Here is a 15,638-nt window from a genome sequence, read left to right on the forward strand (position 1 = left end):
GAGAAAAATGGAAAATTTTAAACTGAAAGACAAATGAAACCTAAGAAAAATGTTCAAGTTCTGTATACTATTTCCCCCAGCAGTGGAGTTTTACAGTACTGTTTGGTCTGTAATCCTGCTGCTCACCTGTTCTAGCTGGTCTTGAACAGAGTTGTACCATCCCTTGCCAGGAGGCAAGGCTCAGTGTAAGTTTTTTGCTTCCCTGAAGGCTTTTCATACCTCTTTGGAGGGTGAAAATAAAATTGGCCATGCTTCAATCTACAGCCCTGGATCTGAAAGATCAGGGTGTGTGCCAAACTCTGCAGACTCCTATGGTGCTGCCCACTTTGATCTTACCCAGGAAGAGGCAGAGGGACACTGATTTGTACAATTTCAGGGTCCTAACAGAGAGAGCTTTTGCCTGGTTCTGTGAGCACCTGCTCTTCCCCTCCCAGAGGAAGCTAGGGTTGCTGAATTCCAGTCCTTTGCAGGGACCCAACATGAAGAGCAGTCACCCCATTTGGCCACAATTCAGGGTTTATGGCAAAAGGAGCTGAGAGTCCCCTCTGGGCTCGCTGACCTAAACCCAATTCCCTACTTCAATACTTGAGAACTCTGTTGGTTCAGGCACCCCTGTTCTTTTTGTGCCTCTGAAGATCCTGAGACCTTTCTGCCCCACCTGAAATTCTGCCCCTGCTTCTGAGCCCCTTTCAGGCAGGGAAGTCTCTCCCAGGAGCAGATTTCTAAACGTCCTGATTTTGAGCTCCAGGTCTATATCATTTTCCAGTAGCTGGCTTATGTAGGCTTCCCCTCTCCACCATTTATCTTACCATATATCCCCTCCATTTCTCTTCTCTTCACTCCTATCTTGCAAAAAAAACGATCACTTTTCTATTTGTGTAGTTCTAGCCATTATTTTCTTACATCTCAGGTTGAATTCATAGGTGTTCAGGATGACTTGATAGTTATCTAACTAAATTAAGGGGACCAAATAAGTGGGAAATATCAGAAAAGGGAGACAAAACACGAAGGACTCCTAACTCTGGAAAACGAACTAGGGGTGGCGGAAGGGGAGGTGGGCGGGGGGTGGGGGTGACTGGGTGACAGGCACTGAGGTGGGCACTTGACAGGATGAGCACTGGGTGTTATTCTATATGTTGACAAATTGAACACCAATAAAAATAAATTTATTAAATAAAATAATACTAAATAAATAAAACTTCCATTTTTATAAGTAAATAAATAAATAAATAAAATCTTTAATACAAATTAATTAATTAATTAATTAAGGGGACCAGATGAAATGAGGACCCCTACTCTTCCACCATTTTGCCTCCAAAATCCCATGTCTTGTTTATCCCTTCATCAGTTGATGGACATTTGAGCTCTCTTCATAGTTTCTGTATTGTTCATAATGCTGTTATGAACATCAGAGTGCATATACCCTCTCTATTTAGTATTTTTGTATCCTTTGGGTAATACCTAGTAGTGCAATCTACAGAATGGGAGAAGATATTTACAAATGACATATCTGATAAAGGCTTAGTATCCAAAATCTATAAAGAACACACCAATAAAAATAAATTTATTATTTAAAAAAAGAACATACCAAACTGAACACTGAACAAAAAATAATCTAAATGGACAGGAATTCCTAATCAGAGATGTCAGGTAAATTCCCTTAAATGAGATAAGATCTATACAAAAAATGTTTATTTCTTTCTTGATTGCAAAATATAAATTGTAGCATGTCACTCTTAGTAATGCCCATTTGCTATAAATCAAACTACGGTGAGATATCATCTCAACTCATCAGAATGGCTAAAATAATAACACAAGAAACAGCAGTTGTTGGCAAAGATGTGGAGAAAGAGGAACGCTCTTGCTCTCTTGGTGGGAATGCAAATTGCTGCAGTCACTCTGGAAAACAGTATGGAGGTTTCTCAAAAAGTTAAAAATACAACTGCTCTAAGATCCCATAATGGCACTGCTAGATATTTACCCAAAGGATAGAAAAATACTAGTTCAAAAGGATACATGCTCCTCAAAGTTTATAGCAGCCTTATCTACAATAGCCAAACAATTGAAACAGCCCTCGTGTCCTATGAATGGATAAAGAAATGAGTAAAGAATACACACACATATATAATGGAATATTACAAAGAATTAAATATTGCCATGTATAAACACATGGATGGAGATAGAGTGTATTATGCTAAGAGAAAGAAGTCAGAGAAAGATGAATACCATACATGGAATTTAAGGGGAAAAATGATCATGGGGGAAAAAGAGAAAGAGGAAATCAAGAAACAAACTCTTAACTATAGAAAATAAACTGCTAGTGACCAGAGAGGAGGTGAGCAGAGGAATGGGTAAAAGAGGTGATGGTGATGAAGGAGTGAACTTGTGATGAGCACTAGGTATTACATGGTAGGGTTAAATCACTAAATTATGCACCTGAAATCATATTACACTGTATGTTAGCTAATAGGAATTTGATTTTAAAAACTTTAAAAAATGAAGAAAGGGTAATAAATAAAGCCCGATTGATTTAAAATTGTTATGTTCCTTTTTCCTGCCTTGTAGTCACCTCCGCCATATGGAACTGAGCAATGATACAAAAATTTCAGAGTTTCTTCTTCTTGGATTTTCAGAGGAACCAGAACTGCAGCCCCTCATATTTGGGTTTTTCCTTTCCATGTACCTGATCACTGTGTTTGGAAACTTGCTCATCATCCTGGCTGTCAGCTCTGACTCCCACCTTCACACCCCCATGTACTTCTTCCTAACCAATCTGTCCTTTGTAGACATCTGTTTCACCTCCACCACCATGCCCAAGATGCTCCAGAACATGAGGACCCAGAGCAAGGTCATTAGCTTTGCAGGTTGCATCAGTCAGATGTATTTTTTCCTACTCTGTGCCTTGTTGGATGATTTTGTCTTGTCTGTAATGGCTTATGACCGCTTCGTGGCCATCTGTCACCCTTTGCGCTACACAGTCATCATGAACCCCCAGCTCTGTGGACTGCTGGTTCTGGTGTCCTGGATCATCAGTGTTCTCAATTCCATGACACAGAGCTTAATGGTGTTGCAGCTGTCCTTCTGTACAGACATGGAAATCCACCATTTTTTCTGTGAGCTCAATCAGATAGTTGGGAATGCCTGTTCTGACACTTTTCTTAATGACATGGTGATGTATCTTGCAATTGTGCTGCTGGGGGGTGTCCCCCTGGCTGGTATCATGTACTCTTACTCTAAGATAGTTTCCACCATATGTAGAATATCGTCAGCTCAGGGCAAGTATAAAGCATTTTCCACCTGTGCATCTCACCTCTCAGTTGTCTCCTTATTTTATGGTACAAGCCTAGGAGTGTACCTTAGCTCTGCTGCTCCCCTAAACTCTCACTCTAGTGCAGTAGCCTCTGTGATGTACACAGTGGTCACACCCATGCTGAACCCTTTCATCTACAGTCTGAGGAACAGAGACATAAAGAGGGCTCTGAAAAGAATCATTGGGATTCCAGTGATGTAAGAGCTAATCATCCCAGGGCTGAAGACATACTCATGATTGTAGGTCTCACAGCTTCAGAGCCAGGAATTCCCATTCTTTGATTAAGCTGCAGAAGTAGAATTTCCTCATTCTATTTATTTCCTCAAATTTCCATATGTTTGAATTCAACTTCTCCATGCAATTTCAGTAACTCACATTAATAATTTTTTGCTCTGTCTGATATACAGTTTCCCCCTTTGTCTATTTCCTAGTTTTTTTTTAAAGTCCCCAGCTTGATAAAAAATATTTTGAAATTTCTATTTATGTCATGGGGTACCATGGATTTAAGAATAATTTCTACTCAAACAACATATATCATCCCAAGTATTTTTCTCTTGTTTTACTAAAAGGTTTGTCATCAGTTATATTATTTCTATAGAAAAAAAAAACTACTTTTGATAACCAAGGCCATTTATGTAACTTTACAATAAAGGCAAAATGAGTCCCCAGTTTTTCACTTTTATGGACATAAATACTTTGAACATCACTACCTTCCCTGCATATACTGACTGTGTAGACTAACTTATAGTTTGTCCTATAGGCAGTCACTGAGTTCCTTTCTCCTTATCATGATCATGTTCTCCTATGCAACTGTGTCCGATGTGCCTACTAAAGTGATTGGTAACATGATTACCAAGTACATGTCTCTGCCTCTGTGTGTGTGTCTCTCATGAATAAATAAATAAAATCTTTTTTAAAAAAAAGTACATGCGTTCAAGTGAACTCTATACCAGAACACAGAATAAATTGAATTTTAGAGGCACCAGGGTGGCTCAGTCAGTTAAGCATCTGCCTTCAGCTCAGGTCATGTCCCAGGGTACTGAGATCAAGCCCTGCATCTGGCTTCCTGCTCAACCGGGAGCCTCCTTCTCCCTCTTCTTATGCCCCTTCCCCAATTCTCTCTCCCTCTGTTTCTCTCTGCCTCTTTGTCTCTGTCTCTCTCTCTCTTTCTAATATAAATAAATAAAATCTTTTTTAAAAAATAAACTATTGCATATGGTCTTTGAGCCAGGTAAGAAGAAAATTTGAAATTATACTTTGTATTACAGAGCAAAATATTTCATTTTATCCTATCCATACATCTTTGAAGTGTAGTTTGGCATCCATGTAAGAGAGTTGGATTTTTCCTGTTGGATAAAAAAAAAATGGTTGGAATGTTTATGGTGTTTTACTGAATCATCTTCCTTTTCTAATGTATACAAATGGAATCTTTGCTCCAAATGAAATATATCCTCTTTTCTAAATTTTTTCAAACCATTAAATGGGCAGTGATTGAACAATATCAATATCATCCGTATATGTAGACTCAGGAAAACTAAAGGAAATAAAGGAAAACTAATAAGACATTGAATTCCTGTCCAGTCATGTGATTCAGGACATATCTTCCGTAGAAGCACATTGGTTAGTCCCAAGGACATGCTCAATGTTAGGAGTGTGAGTATGTGTATGTGCATGTGTACATTTGTATACAACTTTCTCTCTCTCTCTTTTTTGTATTTTATTATTTACAACCTTTTTTGTTTTTGTTTTGTTTTTTTTTTAATTTTTTTATTGGAGTTCAATTTGCAAACATATAGCAGAACACCCAGGGCTCATCCTGCCAAGTGCCCCCCACAGTGCCCATCACCCAGTCACCCCAACCCCCTGCCCGCTTCCCCTTCCAATGCCCCTTGTTCATTTCCCAGTTAGGGGTCTCTCATATTTTGTCACCCTCACTGATATTTCACTCATTTTCTCTCCTTTCCCTTTATTCCCTTTCACTAATTTTTATATTCCCCAAAGAATGAGACCATATAATATCTGTCCTTTTATGACTGACTTATTTAACTTAGAATACTACTCTCCAGGTCCCTCCATATCAAAGCAAATAGTGGATATTTGTAGTTTTTAATGGCTGATTAATATTCCATTGTATACATATACCACGTATTCTTTATCCATTCATCTTTCGATGGACACCAAGGCTCCTTCTGCAGTTTGGCTATTGTGGACATTGCTGCCTAAAACATCGGAGTGCAGGTGTCCGGGCATTTCACTGCATCTGTATCTTTGGGGTAAATCCCCAGCAGGGCAATTGCTGGGTCGTAGGGCAGATCTATTTTTAACTCTGAGGAACCTCCACACAGTTTTCCAGAGTGGCGGCACCCATTCACATTCCCACCAACAGTGCAAGAGGGTTCCCCTTTCTCCACATCCTCTCCAACATTTGTGGTTTCCTGTCTTGTTCATTTTCACCATTCTCATTGGTGTGAGGTGGTAGCTCATTGTAGTTTTGATTTGTATTTCTCTGATGGCCTGTGATGCAGAGCATTTTCTCATGTGTTTGTTGACCATGTCCATGTCTTCCTCTGTGAGATTTCTGTTCATGTCTTTTTGCCCATTTCATGACTGGATTCTTTGTTTCTTTGCTGTTGAGTTGAGTAAGTTCTTTATAGATCTTGTGCACATGGAACTTGCATGCTGGGAGTTTTATTAAATTGTTTCTAGTTTCTGGTTGAAAATTTACAGTGCTATATACAAAAATGATTCCTTCCGTTTATTTTTTATTTATATTTTTTATTGGAGTTCAATTTGCCAACATATAGTATAACACCCAGTGCTCATCCTGTCAAGTGCCCCCCTCAGTGCCCATCACCCAGTCACCCCAACCCCCTGAGTGCCTCCCCTTCCACTACCCCTTGTTCGTTTCCCAGAGTTAGGAGTCTCTCATGTTTTGCTCAGCCATTAGAACTGACAAAATATCCACCATTTGCTTCAATGTGGATGGAACTACTATGCTAAGTGAAGTAAGTCAATCGGAGGACAATCATTACATGGTTTCACTCACATGGGGAATATAAAAAATAGTGAAAGAAATTATAGGGGAAAGGAGAGAAAATGAGTGGGAAAAATCAGACAGGGTGACAGAACATGAGAGACTCCTTCTATTTCTTTAAATGAAATATCTCCCACTATTTGAAATTTTGCCATAACCTCTGAAGGGGCAGCAAATGAACAATATCAGTATAATCCATTATGTAGCATCCTCATAACCACAGGATGACTCACCAGGAAGCCTAACTTCCTATGTAGAATATGACTCAGAGTCACAAGTATTGTGCACACATGCATGTTCTTCCAACCTGTCCATGTTACTCCAAAGGGGCCTAAATGGAGTCATTTTTTTAACACAGCTATATGAGATAAACTTGAAGAACAGAGTAATCATGAGCGCTACTTTCAAGTATCAGGACAAATGCCTAGAATAAAAAAGAATCAGATTACTACACATGCCATGAGTTCTGCCTAATTTAATTATTATATCAGTTAACTATTTCTGCCTACAAAACATCCTAAAATAAAATGGTTTAGTATATTTTCTTTATTATCAAAAGGGATCATAGTGTAGGGAGTTTTTCTGATTTCTTCAGGGCTTCTCATGAGTCCTTAGTCAGGTGTAAATCTCTACATAGTGTTTCTAAGGCTCATCCATGAGGTGTATAGCTGTACTGCTCTTCTGGCTCAGCCAATTTATGTCTTTTTACTCATTTTATATATGTAGGCTAATATTCTAGTTTAAGAGAAAAAATGATTTTATCAAATGTGAATTGTCTTAATTTAATCCCACTATTTTAATGTCCACATGTGAACCTTTGTTTTTCACACTTGGAAGGAGCTTCCCATCCTGTTAGGTGTGACTCAGCTAACCATGCTCCAGACCACAAAAATGCATGTCCTTTTGAACTGTTCTTGATACCTGAACATGATCCTTATTAGAGCCTTTTTTGTTTGTTTAAGATTTATTTATTTCTTTAAGAGAGAGAGAACAAGAGCAAGATAGAAGGGCAGGGGGAGAGAATCTCAGGCAGACTCCCCAATGAGCATGGAGCCCAACAAGGGAAGGGACTCAACCCTACAACATGAAAATCATGACTGGAACTGAAACCAAGAGTCAGATGCTCACCTAAGTCACGCAGGTGCCCTAGAAGTCACTTTTTAACAGCTATCAAAAAATAAACTTGAATAACAGAATTATCACGAATTTTGCTGCATAAAAAAACCATTCTAAAAGCAAATGGCTTGGTATAATGTCTTTAGAATCAAGTGGAATTATATGATAATGGGTTGTTCTAATCTCTGTTGCTCTCCTCAAGAGTCTTGGTTCAGCTGTGCATCAGCTGGTGGAGGGGAAGGTAGTGCTCTACTGATATCTCCAGGGCATTCTAATATAATCAGGGCTTGGATAGCTAGCTGAGCCTGACCCAGGGTGACTTTGGCTTGGACAGAGAGGCTCTGCTCCACTTGTCCTCACTTTCTCTGGGAGCCTAGCTGGCTTTACTCACTTTTTGGAGGCAGAGATCCAAGACAGAGTAGCAGAAATTCACCACACCTCTAAGGTCTAATGTCATTCTCATCATATCCTACTGGCCACAGCAAATAAAAAAATCCCTGATCCAGCCCAGATCAAAGGTGGATGAAGAGTTTCCACCACCTGATGGAAGGTGCTGCCCACATTGCCAAAGACATGGCTATAGAGAAAGACAGGGTTCTGGTGCCATCTCCGCAAACAGTCTACCACTGATGTAAGTTTCATTTTGAAAGGTTTCCTTTTCACTTTCGCTTTCAGCAATGGAATAATCTCAGAGAAGACAAGGAGACTGAATTATGTGTCTACTGGGAATTTATGAAAATTCTATTCCAAATGGTCAGGCTTTCCTCCAGAGGTAAATATTTCTTCCTTGCCCCTTGCCTGTAGATAACCATTCCTGGCCTAAGAAAATCTCAAAGGAATAAAAGGTTTTCTTTCCAGATGCCTTAGAGAGACCTGGAAACATATATAACTCACTGATTGATGGAGCTAAGAACTGATGGTATCCTTATGTAGATAATGTTTTCCTATTGATTGAACTTCCCATTGACATATTCATAAAGATTTTCATCCTGGTACTGTATGTTTTATTTTATTTTTTATGGAGAGGATTCCCCTGAAAGGATGTGACATTTGAAATGCAAGTAGAAGACAGATACATAGGAATATTTTTCTTCATTTTTCCAGTTTTATTGTAATATAATTGGCATAAAAAATTGTGAGAATTTAAGCATACAACCTGGTGATTTCATATACATATACATTGTGAAATGATCACCAAGACAGCATTAGTGAATACATCCATCACTTCACATAGTTCTTTTCTTTTTGTCATAAGAACATTACTACATATTACATTAGCAAGTGCAACATGCTAGTGTACAACAAAATATAGTTAACCATAATGACTATGTTGTATATTATGTGCCCAGATCTCATTTATCTTATAACTAAAAATTTGTAGGCTTTCACCAGCATCTTTTCATTTCCCCATATACCAGCCACTGGCAAAGATAAACCTATTCTCTGTTTCTATGAGTTCATATTTTTATATTTCACATATAAGTAAGATCATACAGTATTTGTCTTTCTCTGTCTATTGATTTCACCTAGCATAATACCCTTGGGGTCCATCTGTGCTTTAGCAAGGCACAGGATGACTTCCTTTTTATTGCTAGATTCCACTGTATAGACATGCCATCATTATTAAATCATCTGTTGATGGATTCTGGGCTGTTTCTATGTCTTGTGTATTGTGAATAATCCTGCAATGAATGTAAAAGTACAGAAATCTGAGATATTCACAAATATGTGGAAATTAAACTCTATCAGCCATAAATGGCCAATGGGTGAAAGAAAATACCAAAAAGGAAATTTAAAAATCTTGAATAAAATGAAAATTGAAACACAGCCTATCAAAATTTATGTGATGTTGTATAAGCAGCTCTAAGAAAGATTATAGCAATAAATGCCTACATCAAGAAAAATAAGACTCCAAGTAAGTAACTTCACTTTATGATCCAAAGACCTAGGAAAAAAAGAACAAATTAAGTCCAAAGCAGCAGAGAAAAAGAAATAACAAATGGCAAAGCATACATAAATGATATATATACATAAAATCATAAGAAAAGATTAACAAAGCTAGGAGCCAAGTTTTTGAAAAACTAAGCAAAATTGACAAGACTTTAGGTAGAGTAAAATAAAGGAGTGGGGGAGAAGATGAATATAAATAAAATCAGCAGCCAAGGATGATATCTGACAACCAATACCATAGAAATACAAAGAATCATAGGATACCACTATGAATAATTTTACTCCAACAAACTGGAAAACCTAGAAGAAATAGATAAAACCTTAGAAATGTACAAATACCAGGACTAAATCAGGAAGAACTAGGAAATATGAATAAACCAACAATGAGCAAGGCTATTAAATCAGTAATCAAAAATCTCCCAGTGAAGAAAAGCCCATGATCAGAGATCTTCACTGGTAAATTCTGCTACTCATTTAATGAAAAAGTAATGAGATCCTTCTCAAACTCTTCCAGAAACTTAGAGAGGAGGGTACATTCTCAACCTGATTTTACAAGGCCAGCATTACCCTGATATCATAAAAGGTCACTACAAAAAAAAAAGAAAACTATAGACCAATATCACTGATGAACATAGACACAATATTTTTCAGAAAATAGTAGCAAACTGAATGAAACAGTACATTGAAGGGATTATAGGCCATGATCAGGCAGGATTTATCCCTGAAATGTAAGGATGATTCAACACAAGCAAATCAATAAATGTGACACACCACATTAATAAAATGAAATATAACAAGCATATGATCATCTCAACACATGCAGAAAAAGCTTTTGACAAAATACATCTTTTCATGCTTTAAAAAGAACCTTCAAAAAACTGGGTATAGGAGGAACATATCTCAACATAAAAGACTATATATGACAAACCCACAATAACATCATACTCAATGGTGAGAGGTTAGAAAACTTTTCCTCTGAGATCTGGAACAATACAAGGGTGTCCACTTTCACCACTCCTATTTAACGTAATATGGTAGGACCTAGCTACAGCAATCAGGCAAGATACAAAAATAAAAGACATCCAAATCAGAAAAGGGGAAGTAAAATTGTCTTTATTTACAGATGATATAAACTAGATAGAAGATCACGCAGGAATCAATCATTAAGAGAGTACTCACCAAAATAAATAAATAAATAAATAAATAGAGAGTACTCACCATAATGAGCAATAGTCATGCATAGAATTGTAGATTCACTATATTGTACTGTACTATATGTTTTGTAGGTTTATGTTCTTCACAAATAAAACTTTATTGAATTGAAAATTACACTTGTGGTAGACCTTTTGCAGAGATTGCCCCAGTTCACCTCTTATCTCTGTATCCATGTACTTTGCAATATGACTGTGATGCTCCTCCCATTGACAGATGGAGTCTATTTCTCCACCTTTGAATCTGGACTGAACTTAGTGTTTTATTTGCTTTTGCTTATATGATATGCTGAAAATTAAATTGCTCCTAAAGGAGCCTTGGTGTATTTCTGCTGCTTTCTTGTACCCCTGCCTCTGCCATGTATACAAGTCCAGGCTAGCCTGCTGTAGGAGGAGAAAGCATGTGGAGCAGACCCCATCCAACCTAGACCAGCCTACCACCAAGGCTACAAATGTGTGAACACAGCCCAGATTAGCAGAACACTTCCAGCTGACCCACAGCTGACCACAGCCTCATGAGGAGAACAGCAGAGACCAGAACACTTCTCCAACATAGATCCCCATGTGATTTTAGAAGAAGCTTAATCTTAGGGATCCCTGGGTGGCACAGCGGTTTGGCGCCTGCCTTTGGCCCAGGGCGTGATCCTGGAGACCCGGGATCGAATCCCACGTCGGGCTCCCAGTGCATGGAGCCTGCTTCTCCCTCTGCCTATGTCTCTGCCTCTCTCTCTCTCTCTCTCTCTCTCTCTCTCTCTCTCTCTCTCTCTGTGACTATCATAAATCAATAAAAATTTTAAAAAAATAAAAGAAGCTTAATCTTATATGTTTTAACTTTGGCATAGCTTGTTATGTAGCAAGAGCTGACTGATACAATAAACAATGTAAACAGAACTGAGAGTATTAAGAATAATACACTGCTTCTTATTTTTAGCATTTGTTCTGATATTTGAAAGCAGTATTCATAATGGCCTGGCTATTCACATTTATTTCAGATAACTGTACTAAAAAGTGACTATCATTGAGATTCCCTTTCAAGTAACTGGTTAGAGGTTGGAAAGGCCTGTGTGTTTTTGCAGGAATAACTTGTGGGACCCTCAGTCATGAGTTTCCAATCCCAGAGTATTACTAGGCAGGAATTCCAGCTGTTGTCTGAGTCATCCTTTGATCATAGGATTGAAGAGAGTTTAGAGCGTAAAAAAAGATAAAGAAATTAATGACTGAATACACTTTTTTATATAAATTTATTTTTTATAAATTTATTTTTTATCGGTGTTCAATTTGCCAACATATAGAATAACACCCAGTGCTCATCCCATCAAGTGCCCCCCTCAGTGCCCATCACCCAGTCACCCCCACCCTCCCTAGTTCATTTCCCAGAGTTAGGCATCTCTCATGTTCTGTCTCCCTTTTCTGATATTTCCCACTCATTTTTCTCCTTTCCCCTTTAATCTCTTTCACTATTTTTTATAATCCCCAAATGAATGAGATCATATAATGTTTGTCCTTATTATTCACTCACTCACAGTATATTATTTATGAGAACATTTTTAAAGGGGAGATATTAATCTTAGGGCACTGGAAGGAGTAAAACTTATAAGCAGCATTGGAAATTTTCAAATAGAAACAGCAAAATCATCCAATTAAATAATGTAAAATCTGCCACTAACTTCTTCACTCCAATTGATGGAACCCTTTAAACATGAGCAGCAAATATCCCACACTCCAATGAGTAGAAGCACATCATCAAAAACACATTTTCCACAATGAAATGTGGTGTTATTGAAAATTTTACATCATATTTTTCATCATATTTCATGTCTTCTCTGATACTGAGCCTATATTAAGTCACCTGGTTTATGCAAATTTGTCTTTCTGTAGATTACACTTGGAAGTTGTTTTCATAAACAGTTCTTGCCTTACTATTCTGTGACAGGGATACTGTGGATGTTAAGCTGATAAGGAAACAGGATCCTAATGGCGATCATAAAGCACCGTGACTAGCTACAAAACAGGTTAGTTGGTTAAAGTGTATATTACCAGGAAGAGCATTTATGGTAGTAATGAGGAAAGGAATGGCAGACACAGAGTAAAAAACTAATCTCAGAATTTCCTCTACAATAAAGTTATTAAAATGGCCTCAATTGCCAAAGTACTTTATTTCATAAAATGAGTACAGACCATCACTACCTGAAGCAAATGGAAATCACCAAATTTTTCTGATTCAAGGTTGGAACTAACTTTGGAAATCAAGAAAACAAAAGGAAAGGTTGTTGGCTATCATAAGGAGCAGAAAATTCAACAAAGGGACTTATTTTTTTAAGATTTTATATATTTATATGAGAGAGAGATTGAGAGAGAGCAGGAGCAGGGAGAGAGACAGAGGGAAAGGAAGAAGCAGACTCCTTGCTGAGCAGAGAGCCCAACAGGGGCTCAATCCAATGGGATTTATTTAAATTCAATAAAACAGTTGAACTTTAGAAAAATTGAAACTCGAGGATATAAATAGAGGGATTAAGTTCTTATTTCATGATCCAATTAAAAATCACAACTTCTGGGATGCCTGGGTGGCTGAGTGGTTGAGCTTCTGCCTTCAGCTCAGGTCACAAGCCCAGAATCCTGGGATCAAGTCCCACATCAGACTCCCTACATGTAGCCTGCTTCTCCTCTGCCTGTGTCTCTGCCTCTCTCTCTGTGTCTCTCAAGAATAAATAAATAAATAAAATCTTTTTTAAAAAATCACAACTTCTGGTTCTTAGGCATTAAGCCTGCAATTACAAGTACTTCTTGAAAAATGGTTCTTTTATGGCTTTCCCCTGAGAAATACATTTAGAACCTCCTTTATGTCTCTGTTTTCAGGCTATAAATGAAGGGGTTCAGCATAGGCATGACCACTGCGTACATCACCAAGGCATCTTCACTTGAATGGGAGCTCTGGGGAGCAGCAGAGCTAAGGTATACTCCTGGAGATGGAGTCTACTAAAAACAAACAAACAAACAAAACACCAAATTTATTTTCTAGTTCAAAAGCTTTACATTTTGTTTTCTGGTCCTGACTGTATTTACCACCTGCCCATGTACTTTTCACTCAACAAATATTTACAAAAACTCCAGCCTGAGAACAGTACTAGGCACTGCAGTTTCAAAGTTAGGTAAGAGACAGTTCTGAAATTCAAAGAGTTGATATAGTGGACAAGCAGAGAAATTTAATAAAGTTGATGTGACTGAAAGGAAAGTGAATCAGATCAGGAAAAAGGGGGAGGGGCAGATCTTTGAGTTGATTTTATTCATGTGACCTGAGAAAACGTCTCTGTAAATAGGTTTTCAGGACACTTCCAAAATAGGCCCACATCCCATCATTCTGAGGATAGATATTAACTACATGAGAATTGCCTTATTTTCTTAAGAAATATAAACCATTACTAAAGATTACTGAGAAAATACCAGGTTGTTGTCACACCAAGTGAAAATGATTGTTTATAAAGTGAAAAAGGGAACCCAAGATATAACCTGAAGGAAACTAGAGAAGAAAAGGAAGACCCAAGGAGAAAATTGCTTTAAAATGTGTCCTAATACATCACTATTAAATATCATTGACTGTATATGCTGTGCCTTTTATTTTCATGCCTTATTCATTCCATATGTGGAAGCCTGTACCCTCTCCCCTTCACTCACTCAGCCCATCCCCCTACCCTTCTCCTCTCTAGAAGCCATCAATATGTTCTTTGTATTTGTAGATCTGATTCTGCTTTTTACTCATTTATATATATATATATTCCTTTATATATATATGTATATACATATTTCATTTATGAGTGAAATCATATGGTATTTGTCTTTCTTAGTCTGACTTACTTTACTTAGCACAATATATTCTAGGTCCATCCATGTTGTCTCAAATGGCACAATCTTGTCCTTTTTGATGGCTAAGAAATATTCCTGTGTGTGTGTGTGTGTGTGTGTATACAACATTTTCCTTATCCATTCATCTATTGATAGACACTTGGGCTGCTTCCGTGTCTTGGTTATTGTAAATAATGCTGTAATATATACCTTCTGAAATTATTGCTTTTGTTTTCTTTGGAAACAGTAGTAGAATTATTGGATTTTATGATAGTTCTATTTTTACATTTTTAAGGAGCCTCCATAATATTTTCCACAGTGGCTATGCCAGTTTGCATTCTTACCAACAGTATGCAACTTTTCTCAGACATCCTCACCAACACTCATTGTTTCTTGCATTTTTTTTGTTTTAGCCATTCTGACAGATATATCTGGTATATATTCTGACAGATGACATCTTACTGTGGCTTTGATTTGCATTTCCCTGATGATGAGTGATGTTGAGAATCTTGGTGTGCCTGTTCACCATTTGTATATCTTCTTTAGAGAAATATGTATTCAGATCTTCTGCCCATTTTTAAGTTCAATTTATCATTTTTTTTGGTATTGAGCTGTAGGAGTTCTTTATGTATTTTAGACATTAACCTCATATCAGATAGGTCATTTGCAAATATCTTCTTCCATTCAGCATGTTGTATTTTTGTTTTATTGATTGATTCCATTGCTGTGTAAAAGTTTTAATTTTGATGTTATACCAAGAGTTTATTTTTGCGTTTGTTTCACTAGCCTTAGGAGACATATCTAGAAAAATATTGCTAGGGATGATGTGAGAGAAATTACTGCCTGTGCTCTCTCTTCTAGGATTTTTATGGTTTCAGGTCTCACATTCAGGTCTTTAATCCATTTTGAGTCTATTTTTGCATATGTAATTAGAGAGTGTTCCAATTTAATTATTTTACATATAGCTCCAGTTTTCCCAACACCATTTATTGAAAAGATTGTCTTTTCCCCATACTCTTGCATCTGTTGTCATAAATTAATTGACCGTGTAATCATGGCTTATATCTGGGGTCTTGAGTCAGTTGCATTGACCTATGTTTCTGTTTTTTGCCAGTCCCATACTATTTTGATTATTACAGCTTTGTAATATATCTTGAAATCTGGTATTATGATACCT

The 15,638-nt window shown here is 37.4% G+C and overlaps 1 protein-coding gene across 1 annotated transcript; it reads left to right on the forward strand.

The window, feature by feature from the left end:
• Positions 1-2,578: 2,578 nt before the first annotated feature.
• Positions 2,579-3,511, forward strand: LOC129522188 (olfactory receptor 7A10-like). Its single transcript, XM_055344329.1, has one exon. It carries the CDS (start codon positions 2,579-2,581, stop codon positions 3,509-3,511), a length of 933 nt encoding a protein of 310 aa, XP_055200304.1.
• The last annotated feature ends 12,127 nt before the right edge of the window (positions 3,512-15,638 follow it).

The sequence above is a fragment of the Nyctereutes procyonoides genome, unplaced genomic scaffold (assembly GCF_905146905.1).
Source record: "Nyctereutes procyonoides isolate TBG_1078 unplaced genomic scaffold, NYPRO_anot_genome, whole genome shotgun sequence".
In the NCBI taxonomy this organism is placed as follows: Eukaryota; Metazoa; Chordata; class Mammalia; order Carnivora; family Canidae; genus Nyctereutes; species Nyctereutes procyonoides.